The sequence below is a fragment of the Fukomys damarensis genome, unplaced genomic scaffold, assembly GCF_012274545.1.
Source record: "Fukomys damarensis isolate Sample0158 unplaced genomic scaffold, DMR_v1.0_HiC HiC_scaffold_26, whole genome shotgun sequence".
In the NCBI taxonomy this organism is placed as follows: Eukaryota; Metazoa; Chordata; class Mammalia; order Rodentia; family Bathyergidae; genus Fukomys; species Fukomys damarensis.
Genome location: NW_022900938.1, coordinates 14,869,413 through 14,884,960, shown reverse-complemented (window position 1 = coordinate 14,884,960; position 15,548 = coordinate 14,869,413). Strand labels below are relative to the sequence as shown.

The 15,548-nt window shown below is 39.4% G+C and overlaps 1 protein-coding gene across 2 annotated transcripts in view; it reads left to right on the top strand.

Annotated features, from left to right (window-relative positions):
- Itprid2 (ITPR interacting domain containing 2) overlaps window positions 1–15,548 on the top strand; it is a 34,769-nt gene that overhangs the window by 17,506 nt on the left and 1,715 nt on the right. The window contains exons 9-15 of one of the 2 annotated variants that reach the window (XM_010636797.3): window positions 1,237–2,424; window positions 3,947–4,024; window positions 4,104–4,231; window positions 4,667–4,814; window positions 5,853–5,915; window positions 6,612–7,079; window positions 14,451–14,568. In XM_010636797.3, coding sequence (XP_010635099.1) covers window positions 1,237–2,424; window positions 3,947–4,024; window positions 4,104–4,231; window positions 4,667–4,814; window positions 5,853–5,915; window positions 6,612–7,079; window positions 14,451–14,555 — 2,178 coding nt within the window. In that variant the 3' untranslated portion in view covers window positions 14,556–14,568. The remainder of the gene's footprint in view (window positions 1–1,236; window positions 2,425–3,946; window positions 4,025–4,103; window positions 4,232–4,666; window positions 4,815–5,852; window positions 5,916–6,611; window positions 7,080–14,450; window positions 14,569–15,548) is intronic. The other variant, XM_010636796.2, reaches the window with a different exon arrangement.

Here is a 15,548-nt window from a genome sequence, read left to right as displayed (position 1 = left end):
GAATTTTTTTTAAAGCTGGTCTTAACTCTTTTGGATCACTGGTATACAGATTATTTTGATCATTGCCCTGCTAGGTCTGTTAATTTTCTTACTTGGTAATCATTGTGTTTCAGCATTTCATAGTAACTGCTTTGCTTATTTAAAACTTACATTAGGTGTGGATCCTAATAACTAACAACTTACATTAGTTTTCAGTGTTTACTAACATTTATGTTTGACTGTTAGGTAATTCAGGAAGCAGGCACAAATCTTCTTTGGGGTGCGGGTACTGGGATCAAACTGAGGACCTTGTGCTTAACCAGGCAGGTGCTGTGCCAGTGAGCTAAATCCCAGCTTACTGCAGATCTATTCTTGATGAGCTTATAGTTGTATATGGAGTTAAATAGTGTGCAGGGAAAGCCTTTACAACATCTTTAAGCAGATTTTGACAATGATTGGAATGACAAAAAAGCTTATAGAAACATGATGTTTAAAGGTTAAACAGACAAGAGATCTAAGGAAACTCAGAAAGAAAGTAGGCAGAAAAATTAGGAGATGGAGAGTCTTTGAGAAAGAAAATTGCAGATCTCAGTGAGAAGGTAAGGTTGTGTCTGGGGAAGGAGGCAGACGTAGGATAAAGCAGTTCTGATGGACTCAGCACACCTAGAGTGTGAATCTGTGATGAAGAAGAAAAGTTAGTGTTGCCTGTTCTTTCAAATGAGAATCATGGCCTTTTGTCTTTATAACATTAGCTGTTCAGCTATGGGAAGAGAGAGGGGAAAGAGGATATGAAAATGAATTTGATCCAGAACAACCTGAGATTAAATTGTGGCAAAATACTCTGGTCTTAGAATATGATGAGAAGCACAGGTATGTGAGGGGGGTGTCACTTCGTAAAAGAGCAGATTCCTTTCAGAATTGCCAGAAAGAGCAAAGGCATATAGGAAGCTTATAGGTGTTGGAGAAGAATGTTAAGAAATCTTTGTTCATTTTCTCTTTGAATTAGTGTTGTATGTTGGAAGAACAGGAGGAGGTGTTGGAAAGGAAACTTAGGGGAAGTAGTGAAGGTCTGAAATCATCTTTGTGAGAATTGAGGAGGCATTAGCTAATTAGGGGCAGTGAAAGCAATTCTGAGTAGCCCAGGCCACAGCTGAGGTGGGAGCCCACACAAGTACAGCTGCATCTTATCCACTTGGCCTTTGGCTAATGATACCTATTGCCTGTATGCTCATCTTCCCATCTGGTTTCTGTTCACAGGTCCAGGAGCCTTTGCAAGCCATGGGAAGTAGCGCTGATAGTTGTGACAGTGAGACGACAGTCACGTCGTTTGGTGAAGACCTTGTTACGCCAACAGCACAAGACCAGCCTTATTTTAATGAGTCAGAGGAAGAGTTGCCAAGCCCAGCAGCAGATGCTGACAAAAGAAAGCCGGATAGCCAGGATTTCCCTCAGTGCAGGCCTGAGGAGAGTGCAGGACATGAACCATCCTCCCATAGTCCGAGGGATCATGTGACTGAAGTCACTGAGGTGGAAGAAGGCTCATCTTCAGCACAGACATTGGAGCTGCTGAGGGAAGCAAGTGGTGAAAGTGATGCGGACAGAAGCAGTGAGTGTGAATTTCCTCAGTACACCACGCACCATATCCTGAAATCATTGGCTTTCATTGAAGCTAAATGCAGTGATCTAAGCTCTGAAAATACAAGTAGGCCTCCCTCTTCTGTGGACAGAGTTACTACAGCTTTGCAGAGAGCACAGATGAAGGTTTGCAGCCTGTCTAATCAAATAGTAGGGCGGAGCCTGATAAAATCAAAGGATCTGTTAAAACAGAGGTACTTACTTGCAAAAGCTGGCTATCCCCTAAGAAGGTCTCAGTCTTTACCAACCACCTTATTGAGCCCCGTAAGGGTTGTGTCCTCCGTCAACGTCCGGTTATCTCCTGGAAAAGAGACCAGGTGCAGCCCACCTTCCTTCACCTATAAATACACACCTGAAGAGCAGCAGGAATTGGAAAAAGGGGCAGCTGCACCTGACAGTCAGTGTTCAGTCAAATCCACCATTTTCATCTCTCCGGCATCCATGAAGAAGGATGAAGAGACATCCCCGAGTGAGGTGGCCCAGTTGGAGGAATGCCGTCGTGGAAGGACTCCTGTCTGTTCCCACCTTGCTCCACCGCCGATATCTCAGTCCACCTGCTCTCTTCACACTCTTCAGGAGTGGCAGGACAGGCCCCTGTGCGAGCACATGAGAACTCTGAGTACCCACAGTGTCCCCAACATCCCGGGGGCCGCCTGCTCTGCCTTCACATCCCCTCTCGGGTGTCCCTTCTCACACAGACATGCTGCCTACCCATACCGAGTGTACTCTGGGAACCCTCCTTCTGCCATAGAAATGCAGTTGCGAAGAGTGTTGCATCATATTAGAAACTCGTTACAGAATCTTTCACAGGTAGGCGAAAGAATTGATCTTTTTAAAGCTTTTTTAATTTTATTACCCTGGGCACCTTTTTAACTCACTGAAAAGCAAAGACCTTTCGGGCATAAACTATGTCAACTGTATTTTTTTCCAGGTTTATGCTGACCTATACCTTTCCTGCTGTGTCCTTCCCTATTTTATGGGAAAATCTGTAACTAACCCTGAACAAAGTTAATGTCTCTGCTCACAATCTCCCTCCCTTCTCAAAAGAAGGATTTTGCTCATTAGCCTCTCTTTTTCAATCTTCCATCCAGTGTCTTTGCCTTACTCTAAAAGCAGTTAAGTCATCCTGTTTAAAAAACAAAAACAAAACTCCCCTCTCAACAGTTCCCTTTTTTCCTTTTTCCTGCCATCTGATGTGTTGACCACCTCTTCCTTTTCTAAGTTTTCGTCCTGTTGGCTTCAGTGGCACCGTATCCTCCTGGTTCTGCTCATAGCTCTCTGATTAAGCTTCCCCTTCACTTACTGACCTCTGATGCTATCTTTTAAATACAGATTTTATCCTTGGGATAGTTGTCTCCCAGTGGTTTGCATTTTAACCAGAATGTGGGTGATTCTTCCTCCTTAGGAAACGTAGTTTTAACTATGCCTGGATGTTCTCGTTGTCACTGCAGTTGTGAATTACTGGGGATTTCCAGAGCCTGTCCACCTACACCTCATGTACCTTTCTGGGCCAGCTGTTCTGCACACATTGTGCGTCCTCTTGGATGACCCATTGCTAATGAATCTCCCCTTCCTACCTCAAGCCACAGACAGATGCTTTCTACAGTCTCCTTGCTTAGCTGTGTGCTCTGCCACCCTGGACTTTGTGGGGCTCTGGGAGTTGTGTGCTTTTGGCAGTCTGAACATGGCATTTGTGTTTTTTTATTTTTCCTGGGGTTCCCTGCTCTTTTCTTTTTTTGTGTGACCAAGTGCTGCTTCCTGTTTGGGCTCAGCTCAAGTGTCACCACTGTTGGAAAAACTTAACTAATGTGCATTTTTGTTTTCATCTTAGCACCCTTGCTCCTCACTGTAATAATTTTTTAAAACCTTTCTTTCTTGTTATTCTGTGAGAACACTTAAGGATGGGGGGCTTTTACCTGCTTTGACTAAGATAGTGGTGTAGAGCAAGTGCCTGAATATCTAAGTGTGTGATGCTATTTGCTGCTCTCTGCAGCCATATCAGCAGTTACTGCAATCTCTTGACATTTGCAGTTTGGTCTATGATTTTGAATTTCACTTTGCTTCTATACTTTTTCAAGGCAAGAAGAACATCCTGTAAAACATAGATATGAACTTGATACATAGATTGACTCATACATACAACAGCTAAGAGTGCTAGGAAGCACTGGAGACTGATTTCTTTTGTTCCTATTTACATTATCAAAATTTTTGTTTAGTTTTGCCTCAGAGAAAAATACAGAGGCCTCAAATTCTGCCTTTTTAACAGTTTAGAAAATGTGGAATTAGTCACTTCGACATTGATTTTAACCTCTCCCACTTTGATTTGTTGAAGTCCCCTGTGATGAGAGGACCTGACCTCGCTGCTGCTCCGTACAGTACTCAGAAATCATCTGTTCTACCTCTTTACGAAGTAAGTTCCTACTTAAATCTTTGCATTGCAAAATAATTTGTTTGAGTTAGAAGTGTAATTTTGTTTTATTGCATTTGAGAATACTTTTCAGGAGCTTCAAGTAATGAGGCGGAGCCTGAATTTGTTTAGAACACAAATGATGGATTTAGAATTGGCGATGCTGCGTGAGCAAACATTGGTTTATCAACACATGACTGAGGAGGAAAGGTAGAAGTTCATTTTGTCTCAATATAACTCAAGTAATCTTTCAAAGAACCATTTTCAACTTATATTTAGGTCTCACTAAATACAACTTGTATTTAGTTCTCACTAAACTAGGTCTCACTTCTGCTGTGGGTCCTGTCTATGTGGTGAGCCATTGTATGTAAAAGTAGACATACGGAGTGTTCTCCTGACTTCCAGGTCTTCAGGAACTATTGCAGATAGTAGTTGTACCCTGCTAGGCAGTGTGCAGGTTAGGTGGGAGAGAGGAGAGAGAAATGAGACCGTTATCCTAGAGGTCACATCTGCAGTGCTCTTGTGGGCAGTATAAAACTTGGTGTATGGTGCCTTCAGTTAGCTTGTCATGATGATCAAAATGGTTGTGAATAAGAACTTGCAAACTACTCTTTTCGAACTTTGCACCTTTCCCTGTACTGGTAGATATGAAGTTGATCAGCTGCAGAGTCTAAGAAACTCGGTCCGAATGGAGCTGCAGGACCTGGAGCTGCAGCTGGAAGAGCGCCTGCTGGGCCTGGATGAGCAGCTGCAGGCGGTGCGGGTGCCTTCGCCCTTCAGTTCCTCTTTGCTGGTGAGCTGCCCAGGGCTGTCGGGAGTTTGTCATGGGTTTATGATGTTCCATGTAATTTAGGACAAGTCCCTTCATTTTAAACCGTTTACGTAAATGACATTAAAAGTATGAAAATGTTTAAGGAGCTTTTCCACACCTGTGTTAGGTACAAGTTGTGATCATTTCTTAAACATTTAACTTGTACATATTCTTGTATATTGAAAATTTTTGATAATCATTTTTTGATAGAAAAAAGTCAATAAAAGGTTTAAAGTTTTTGAAAGAAAAATTGTACGTGAATGTATAACTAATTTAAATTTGAATTGCTGCATGTGTGTAACTCCAAAGAACACAAATATATTCAGCGTTTTTGCCCTCTTTTGCATTTAAATAAATAATGTTCCCTTTAAACTTTTCCTTTATTTTGGTTTCCATTTTCTTCTCTTTAAGCTAATCCCCTCTGCCCCTGCTGGGAATCAAAATCAGAGTCTTGTGCATGCTGAGCACAGACCATGCTCTACCATTGAGCTGTGCTCCCCAGCGCCTTTTTCTTTGTTTTTTAATGGATAAAATGAGGTGTTTTGATAGAACACATGTGTACAACCAGGATAAGAAATAGCAATACTATTTGTCCTTATTTTATGCTACTTTTTATTCTAACATTGCTTTCTATAAAATTTTAACTTCAACATTGTTATTTTTGGCAGGGAGGTGTACTTGAGATTGAACCCAGGCCTTCACAATGACCTAAATCCCAGCCCATTTAAAAAATTTTTATTTTGGAACAGAGTCTCACTAAGTCGCCAGGGCTGAGCTCAAAGTTGCAATCTCCTGGCTTAGCTGCCTGTAGTGGTAGGATTACAGGCGTGGCCACTGTGCCGTCTTCACTGTGTTCTGGCTCTAGCCAGGATCTTTGAAGTTGTAGAATAGGCCGCTCAGAAATGTTTGTCAGTGGGAGCAGAGAGTGAACACACTGCCTGTGCCCCTTGTTTATTCTAAAACACTTGTTTTTGGGAGATGGTTATATACGGATATAAAGCCTCTGTCCTGCCTTTTCAGGGAATGTGCGGCAGTAGAAGCACTGATAACCTGTCCTGCCCTTCACTGAATGTCATGGAGCCGGTAAGCCTCTGCTTTGAAGCCACTGGAGGGTTGGGTACCACAGGATACCTCAAACACAACTTTTCTAATGTGGGCAAGATGCACATTTTTATCAAATACAGAATTTGATAAGTTAGCTAAAGGATTTAGAGGTTAGTTTGCCACTTCTGAAGTTCATTTCTATCTTAGGCCATTAGAAGGCAAGCTGAATTGCAGTTGTGATTTTTATCTTTATGCCCTAAAGGAAATAATACACCATGAAAAACATTTAATTTGTACTCCAAGTTCAGAAATTAGCTCTTATGGTTAGATCTCAGGTCATTTAAGTGGGATCTGTAATGTAATGATGACTCTTTGAACAAAAGTTTAATTTGTATTATATTTTAGGCAAATTGAGTCATTTGTGAGCAAAACATTGTAACTATTTTGTTTCTTATTCTCTTCCTTCGAGTAATTTGGACACCTGCATGGTAACAAATAACATTTCATCTCACTGTTTTGTAGTTATTCATTTTATTGCCTTGAGCTTGCTATGGGTTTAAATTTGGTGAGTTTGAAAATAAAATCAAGTAGTTACTAAGTTAATGAAATAGAATTAAGTGTGTCTTAAAAGTTAAGTGATTTTTTTTTTTTTTTGGCAGTACTTATAGCTATAGTTTAACCTTTAATTATCAGTCTTGGTTTCAAGAGAAGAATAACGGTTTTTCTCATCTTCAGGTGACTGAACTGATGCGGGAACAATCCTACCTGAAGTCTGAATTGGGTCTGGGACTTGGAGAAGTGGGATTTGAAATTCCCCCTGGAGAAAGTTCAGAGTCCGTTTTCTCCCAAGCCACGTCAGAGTCGTCTTCTGTGTGTTCTAGTCCCTCCCATCGCATCAGCAGAAGGACTGCAGTGCCTCCTGGTGACGCCAGGGGCAAACGCAAAGCCCAGTCAATGGCCAGAAAGAAAGTGTACCGAGCTTCAGTGGCCCTGACGCCTACTGCTCCTTCCAGAATAGGCTCTCTGCAGACACCGCCAGAACTGGAAAGTTCTGAGGAAGTTGGCACAGCTGAAGAAGGTGCACGGGTTGTAGGACCTCACTCTGACATGGAAGAAGAATGTGGAAAACTGTCAGCAATTCCAGCTGCTGAGGAAATGCAGAGAAATGTGGAGCAGGATGAGTTGCAGCAGGTCATACGAGAGGTGAGTCCAGTCTGTGCCTGTGTCACTTACATGGATGTAGGGTTAAAGGCAAACATCAGTTATTTCCAAGATACTCTTGGTTCACCATGTTCACTCAGTTCCAGGGAGCTTTCAGATTAACTTTCCGATTGTCTGTTAAGTTATGTGGGGAATGGCTTCCTTCAGGTTTAAGACAGTGTGAAATCATTGCAGTTTTCTGTATTTGCACTGGTGAGAGGGAATTTGTAGGGTTTGCAAGAGATAAACACATGACAAACTCTCTGGATCTTGTTTCCAGAAATGAGAGACTGTGATTTAGATCTCTTCTAGGTGTTATTTTGTTATTTCCACTGACATAAGAAATGATGTGATTTTAACAAGTTTAAAGAATTCGATCTGTTTGGTTTAGTGGGTGGAGAATGGTGGAATTTTTGAGTTGTCAGAGAATTGAAATTATTAAAATACAGAATGAAAAGAAAGTGTACCCTGGCTGAGGACAGCAGGAGAATCTGAAGCATTCACCACAGTTCAGGATTATTGCAGGGGCTGCAAATCACTGAGGTGGTCAATAGTCAGTGGTCAAAGGTAAATTGAGACACTTCATATGGTAACAGTTTTTAGCACTGAGTTCAGATAATGAGAAACATTATCTATTACAATGCAAAGCCCCCTAGTTACACTTGTGTGATGTTTATTCTCTTTTTGCTTTTCACATCACAGTGTCCTGGTTGTGAAAAATCAGTCCAGTACACAGTACATGAAATTTCTACATGTTCAGTATTCCTTTTGAATCCTGTTTTCTTGTCATAAGAATTCTCAAAAATGACGAGAAAGAACCAAAATTATCCATAGTTTTTCCAACAAAAGATACTGAAACCCCCAGTGAGAGATTCAATGAGAAAGGATCTGTAAAGCCAGGCATGGTGGCACACACCTATAAGCCCAGCAGTCAGAAGGCTGAGGCAAGAGGATTGCCATGCAGTACAAGGCCAGCCTGTACTGCGTAGTGAGACCTTGTATTAAAAGACAAAAAAAAAAAAAATGGATCTTTCATTTTCCATTATGTTTAAAAATTCACCGTAGAGGCTCAGGATGTACACTTTAGGTACAGAGCAGGCCCTGTATTCATTCTCCAGCACTGAACAACCCCTCCCCCCAAAAAGACTCATTTTAGAAGGATCTGAATATCCTGTGCAGAGTAAAAGGAAAATACCCGTAAGATGTGAAGTCATGGAGGTTAAGGATGATAAGATGATAGACAATAAAAAATTTCATAGAAAATAATTATCAGTACCTTAAAATTTGAGGTTTCAGATCATTTTTTTACCTTTTCTACCCATGTGGTGCTGGGGCATCGAACCCAGGGTCTTAAGCAAGTTAGGTGAGCGCTGTACCACTCTGTGTCCATCCCCACTAAAATTCTGGGTTTTTCAAGTTAAGGCTGTTCAACTTTTGAAACCTATGAAGATGTTCTAAAAGTCTGGAAAACTTTGAACCTTAATACATTTCTGGTCCCAAGCATTCAGACTTTCAGCCTCTAGTAAAGTATTCAAGAACTAGACCTTTAGGAATAGGAAAGATCAAAATGAGCCAGAGAAATTAGTGTTCCCACATTTTAAACTGTGTGTCCATATAATTAACAATATGGACCTAATGTATTTTAGGATCAATTTGTGGCATACAGCAGAATTCTAGCATTTTATGGGCCAAGAATGGTGGCAGTGGACCCAAATCTTCCCTTCATTGAGCTATTAATCTGAGTCTTGAGATTAGTTTGTAACTGTCAGGGGCCGTCATTATAGCTGCATCACAGTAGCTTGAGCGTTAGCTAAAAACTAAACACAGGGATTGTGGGGTGGCCCCATGGTAAGTGTACAAGACTGGCTTAGCATGTGCCAGGAAGGCTTGAGATTCAATTCACAGTTCCACTAGAAAAAAGAAAACCCAAATGCAGTTACTTTTTCTTGTGAACACATAGATGATATATATGTTCCTAAAAATCTGTGCTGTGCAAAACCATGCAGTGAAAATCATAGCGTTTCTGGGAAAAGTAGGATTAGAGGCATAGCACTGGAGACTTCAGTGACATTATGTACCATGCGCTAACCGGCTGCACCTTTGGAGTTCCTTTAGTGACACGAAAAGAGACAACAGAAACATATCAAAGTAGGGGCAGGGGTTATGCATTCTTAGTGGTTAAGATGCACACAAGTGCTACGATAAATATACTACATCACCTTTAAGACAACCTGAAATTTGCTTGTGGAATTGGGCTTTGGAAGTTTCGTGGCTTGTGAATTATGGTGAAGATGAGGAAGGATGGTGATCTGAAATCTGCCTGAAGTTTTCACAACAGCGATGGATAGGTAGCGCATCCACAGAGAATTAAGATAGCAGGTGGAGTTGAAGTTGTGTGTATTTTGGGAGCTGTGTTTCTAGGTTCAGCTTAATGCAGTTTTATGTGTTCAGCTTGAGATTCCTGTGGATGAAATTTCCCATACATAAGCATTGTTTTCATGACTTGAATCTACAACTAAAAGTGTATGTCTTAATTCTGCGTATTTGTTTGTCCTGCAAATGTTACTATTTTTGCAAGTTGTTGGATGTTGCACAAGCTACACCAGCCCCCTTGATCAGGATTGCCTGTGGTTATCTACATGCTTCATATCAGAGATCCAGTTTTTTTTGTTTGTGTTTTGTTTTTTTTTGTACTAGGGATCAAACTTGGATCCTTGCTCTTGCAAGCAGGCAGCAGAACCACTGAGCTAAATCCCTGGCCCACAGAGATCCAGTTTTTGAATAAAATTAAATAATTATTTTCTATATTTGTTGAGAAAATAGGTTTCAAGATAATTTTTTTTTTTTTTTTTTTTTTTTTGGTACCGGGGATTGAACTCGGGTCCTTGCGCTTACAAGGCAGGCCACCGAACCACTGAGCTAAATCCCCGGTCCTTCAAGATAATATTTTAGAAATGTGAAGATTTTTTTTCCTGTAACTTGCTTCAGTTTGAAAGTTTCTTGAAAACTTGACTTTATGCTGCTCATTAATGCATACTTGAGTCCTCATTTTTTTAATGGCCTGATAATGTGCTGGAAATAATTTCCTAGGAATAAAGTACTCATTTTAGAGCAGAACATTGATTCTTTGCCCAATAGGACATATCATAGAAAAAGTCATTTGGTCCTTAGCCCATTATACTACCATGGTTCTAGAGAATTAGTCATTCATAAGAACCTCCTATTCAGTGTGAAAGATTTTATACTTTACAGACATTTAAACTGGCATGTAAGGCAAAGCAGATGTGTAGAAAATTTTTCAGAATTCATTACTAAACCAGTCATTTAGCAACTACTTTGTTCAGAATTTGGCATAATTTGGAGGAAGTTAAGCTTAACATTTACTCTTTCTGGCTACAAAGAAGGGCTTACCAAGAAAAATACTATAGAGATCCAATAAGGCGTGAGAAGTAATTGATGTACTTAAGAAAATAAACTCTTTTGAGGTTCTATAAAAGCATACACTAATTGATAAATTAATACAGTGCTGGCTATAATTATAAAAAACTATATTAATACTGTCAGCTCAGTTAGTGGTTTTCTGTTAAAATTTTTGTTTACAAAATATTTAAAGCAGATTAGTCTTCATTTTGTTTATTTCCAATTGGTAATCTTTTTACTTAAATATACAAGGTACTAAATTCCACTTTTTAAAAACTTATTGTATTAGCTACCAAGAAAATTAAATTAGATTCAATCTTTCCAATAAGTCCTGAGCCACTGACCCCATTAACAAAGCTACTATTCAGAAAGGTAGGATTTAATCTCAGGGTGAACAGTTTTGCAGGCGAGGATTAAGCATGTTTGGCAGGCATTTCAGGGAAGTTTTCTTACTGCACCCAGGGTGAGTGAACATGATGATTTCTGCCTGTCTTTTGTTTCTGTCATTGCACCATATGTGAGGTTTTTCAAAGGAATGCGTTCAGTGTTTATAATGTGGTAGTATAGTAGAATTCCTCTGTGGAAGGAGAGCATTGGAACAAATTCATTCAAACAAATATTTAATACATCGAATGGGTAACTAAACTTTTGTCAGATTGAAGATATCCCTCTTCTGCCCAGATTATGTATGTTGTAGTAGGAGAGAAATACACTCTCTTAGAATTTACCCAAGTCATGGGTGATGTATGTGATCAGTGGCCTGACACTGTTTATACTTATTTTTTAAATGTATCCATGTATATAAATAAAAAGATAGCTTAATACGATGAATGAACATGTACCCACAGAAGCAGATACAACAGAAGTAAATGTTAGAGAGTAAACAGGGATGGCCATGTGTTTAGAAAGTTCCTGTGTGTTTGCTGAAGCCGCTAGACTTGGTTTATGCTTTTCAGAATTCTACCACGGTACATCTGGCATGATTTAAGTGTGTAGCTTGGTAGAAACACAGCTTCCCCTAGTTCCCGGGGAGACTCATGCAGATCCCTGTACAGAGTGGCTGCCGCAGTGATGCTCAGCCATGCAGTGGTGTGAACCAGGACCCGTGTGCTCAGCATGTGCTGTGCTGTAGCTTTCCTTCGGCCTACACTCCTTTGGGAAATTGTGCAGAAAAGTGATCTCATCTGTCCTAGAGTTTGCTCACTCCTAATGCTTCCAGCCTCTCAGAACTGCATAATCTGTCTCTGAATTATTGGAGGTATTTTGTCACTTGTGCTGCTAGTTCACCTATAGTGACTTGATTTTGTACTTTCTCTTCTTTGGGTCTCATAATATCTCTGTCACTTTTATGCACGCTCTCATTAATTCAAACCTTTTTTCCTCCAGAATTATTTAATTGTAACATAATACAAAGAAACTCCAATAAAACATAAAAAATGCTCTTCTATGAAAAATAAAACAAAATCCTGTGTATCATGATCTTAAAAGAAGGGCCAAAAAAGACTCCCTTATGAAGAAGAAACAAATAAAAGGACAAAACTTTTCAGTGAACAAAAGAAACTAGTAGTATAAATGAAACAAATTAGCATTTCAAATATTTTTGAAATAATAGAATAGATGATTTAGGGAATGATTTGAACTTGTCCCTCTTTCTGTTCCTATTTATCTTCCATTCCTACCCCCCCACCATCCTTCTCTCCTTCCCTAAGTCTCTATCTGTCTCTTTTTATTGAATACTTGGTTTATACTTGAATACATGGTAAGCAAGATCTTCTGCTTTCCCCACAGGGGCTCAGAGCCACCTTTCCACTTGACCACCTTCCTTCTACTCCTTAGGAGGACCTGGCTGTTCTGCATTCCTCCCCTCCCATGGTGCTGTAGATTTTTTTGTCTTTATGAAATTACTGTTATTTTCACAAACTACTGTATGACATTCTATAAGAATTTTTAATTTTTTTCCTCTTCTAGGCCATACTAATCTGTTTTCAAAGTTGATTGTCATGAATGAACTAATAAAATTATGGGTTTTTTTTTTAATAGTTTAAGACAGTATTTATTTTGTGTTCATCTAGATTTTAGATTTTAACATGCTTTACAATGGAGATTCTTTTTTTCCCCTTTGGAGATGGAATGTCAGTGTATTTCCCAGGATGGTTTTAAACTTTCGAGTTTAAGTGACCGGGTGCCTGCCTCAGCCTCTCATGTAGCTAAGTCTACAGGAGTGGGCCACCATGCTTGACTCCTAGAGAGTCCTTTGTTCTTTACACCAGTAATGTCTGTATTACCAGAAAAGTTTGTCATACATTTTTGCTGAGTAAAGAATGATTCTTGACTAGTTTCCTATCCCCTCTCGGTACCAGGGATTGAACCTAGGCCCTTGCACTGGCTCTGTGCTCAGCTCTTTTTATATTTTGCTTAGAGACAGTGTAGTCAAGGTGCTCAGGCTGCCCTTGAACTTGCCGTGCTGCTGTGTCAGCTTTCCAGGTAGCTGGGTTTATACGTGTGCGCCAGTGTGCCCAGCTAGTTTGTTTGGTTTTTTTTGCATAATGATATATAAATTGCCATATTTCATTGGTGGCAAGATTGGAAAGAGTACACTCATTGTCTTATAAATTTGCAGTGATTCTATTTTCATATATTGTGTTTGTGGATAAGATATTCTGGATTTCATGTTTGTATCAACATGCATGCATATATATTTTAAAAATGAATCTAAAGTGCTGTGAACTTCAAAAACTTGTAATGCTGTTTACAGTTTAAGAATACTGATAGGCATGTCAACGTACAAGATCCCAGTAATGAATGTAACTGTACTGTCTACCTTGAATGTACCAATAAATTAAATTAAAAAATACTGATAGAAAGTAAAATGAAAGCTTAGTCATTAAATATATAACAGTACAGGATGGTTGGTAACGGAGGAACATTGTATTTCTATGTATAACTATGTAGAAGTCTGCATTGTGTACCAGTTGTGCATCACAGATTAATACAGAGCCATTTTTGGAAAGACTTCATTGGAGGTGTGTTGGGATCTACTTAGAAACGTTTTAGGAAGATCAGACTGACAGGAAACTGGAAATGTACAATTTTTAAACCTGAGCAGAGTGTGTCTCAGGTGCTAATTTAGGAAGGCATTGTCAGTTTACTTCAGGAAATGCACATTTAGAGCCTTCACAAAAGGCTGTTTGGAGGCAATGCTATACCATTAGAGAGGAGAGGAACGGGTAGGCATATGTAGTATTTCAACATCTGGAGAAGAAACTTGTGATGTAATTGTCATTTCCCTGGTCTGCCTCCCTTCCCCAGCAATGAAACGAAATGTATCTCTTTATCTGAAGCCAAAGACAAGTGACAGACATGCCATGTCACTGAAGAAAATTATCTCCTCACATTCTAGGGATGTTTAAAGATGGTTTTCATGTTTTAAAATAAAATTTACTGAGTAATTTCCTCTTTCTATTTAAAATGTCCATGTTTGAGTAACATATAACTTCTTTAGATACTGCAGATATTTTGCTTTCGGTGGACAGAGGCAGCAAATAACCGTGCTAACCACCTTACACAGGCAGACATTAATGCAGAGCATGACTGAGCCTACCTTTAATCAGTTCTTCCAGATTATTTTGTTTCATGAAATAAATCATTCACTAGAAGCCTTTTAAATCTGTGAAATAATATTTTCTGATGCTGTCAGCCTAAGCATTGTGATGTTTAATCATGTGTCAGCAGTCAGTTATGCTGGCCGAGACCACGAGCTGGTCTGGGTTCAAGAACGGATGGACGTGACTTCCCATGCCCTCTCTGGTATTCCAGGGAGGCTCGCAGGGAGCTGCAGTCTTCTCCATGGCCTAGCAGAATGCAGGAATTAAATGCTGTTTGTTTTTCTGAAAACAGAAAAAATGGACATCATTCAGATTGTTAAATGCTTATTTTTCTCGTTTTCCATTACAGATTAAAGAGTCTATTGTTGGTGAAATCAGACGTGAAATTGTAAGTGGACTTTTGGCAGCAGTATCTTCAAATAAAGCATCAAGTTCTAAGCAAGATAGTCATTAAATGGAATCTATAGGTAAATATTTTTAATTTGTTTGTTTAGCTGAATCTAAATTAGCAGTTTTTTGTTTTGATATTTTTTTTTTATTTTTTTGCGAGCCTGGCTGGCCTTGAGTTTGCCATCCTCCTGCCTCAGCTTCCCCAGTGCTGGAATCACAGGTGTGCACCACCACATCCAGTACCACTTGGTTTTTGTTTCTTTGTTTTAACCCATAGTTCTGTTTCTCTAGCTAAATTTTTATTTTCACAGTGTATGTGCTATGTTATTCTGCAGTGTGAAAACCTCATGCAACTCCCCCCCCATTGAAGGGTGAGCCAGTCAAGTATTAAACTCCACAGACTTAACTTTATTGTGTTTTTTAATTGAATAGCAAATCCTGATGTTTGGACTTCAGAACTGGATCTTATTTTTATAAAATTGGCTACAGTAGTATTTTAGGTACACAGTTTGTGGTACAAGATTTTGAGAAGCATAGGTTCTTAGCAATTTTCCTAATTATTTTTTGTCTGTTAAAAGGAATATATTGTAGAGCCAGGGATTTAGCTTAGTGGTGCCACATCTGCCTTGCAGATGCAAAGGTCCTAAGTTCGATCCCCAATACCCCCCAAAAAATGTATAGATAGATCGATCTATCTATCTGTCTGTCTATACATATATATCATATAGATCCATTTGTAATCATAATTTCTAAAAAACTGTTTCATGGGCCAGAGATTTAGCTCAGTGGTTCTGCTGCCTGCCTTGCAAAAGCGAGGTGTCCTGAGTTTGATCCCTGGTACCGCGCACACACACACACACACACACACACGCGCACGCGCGTGTGTGTGTGTGTGTGTAAAACTGTTTCATATGATTAATCTGTTAAAATGAATGCTTATTTACTCATAGTTGTGATGACATTTTTAAAAAGTATATTAATAACAATACTTGGTGAATGCAAAATAGAATAATGGAAAGAACAGCACTTTTTTTTTTTTTTTTTTTTTTTTTTTTTT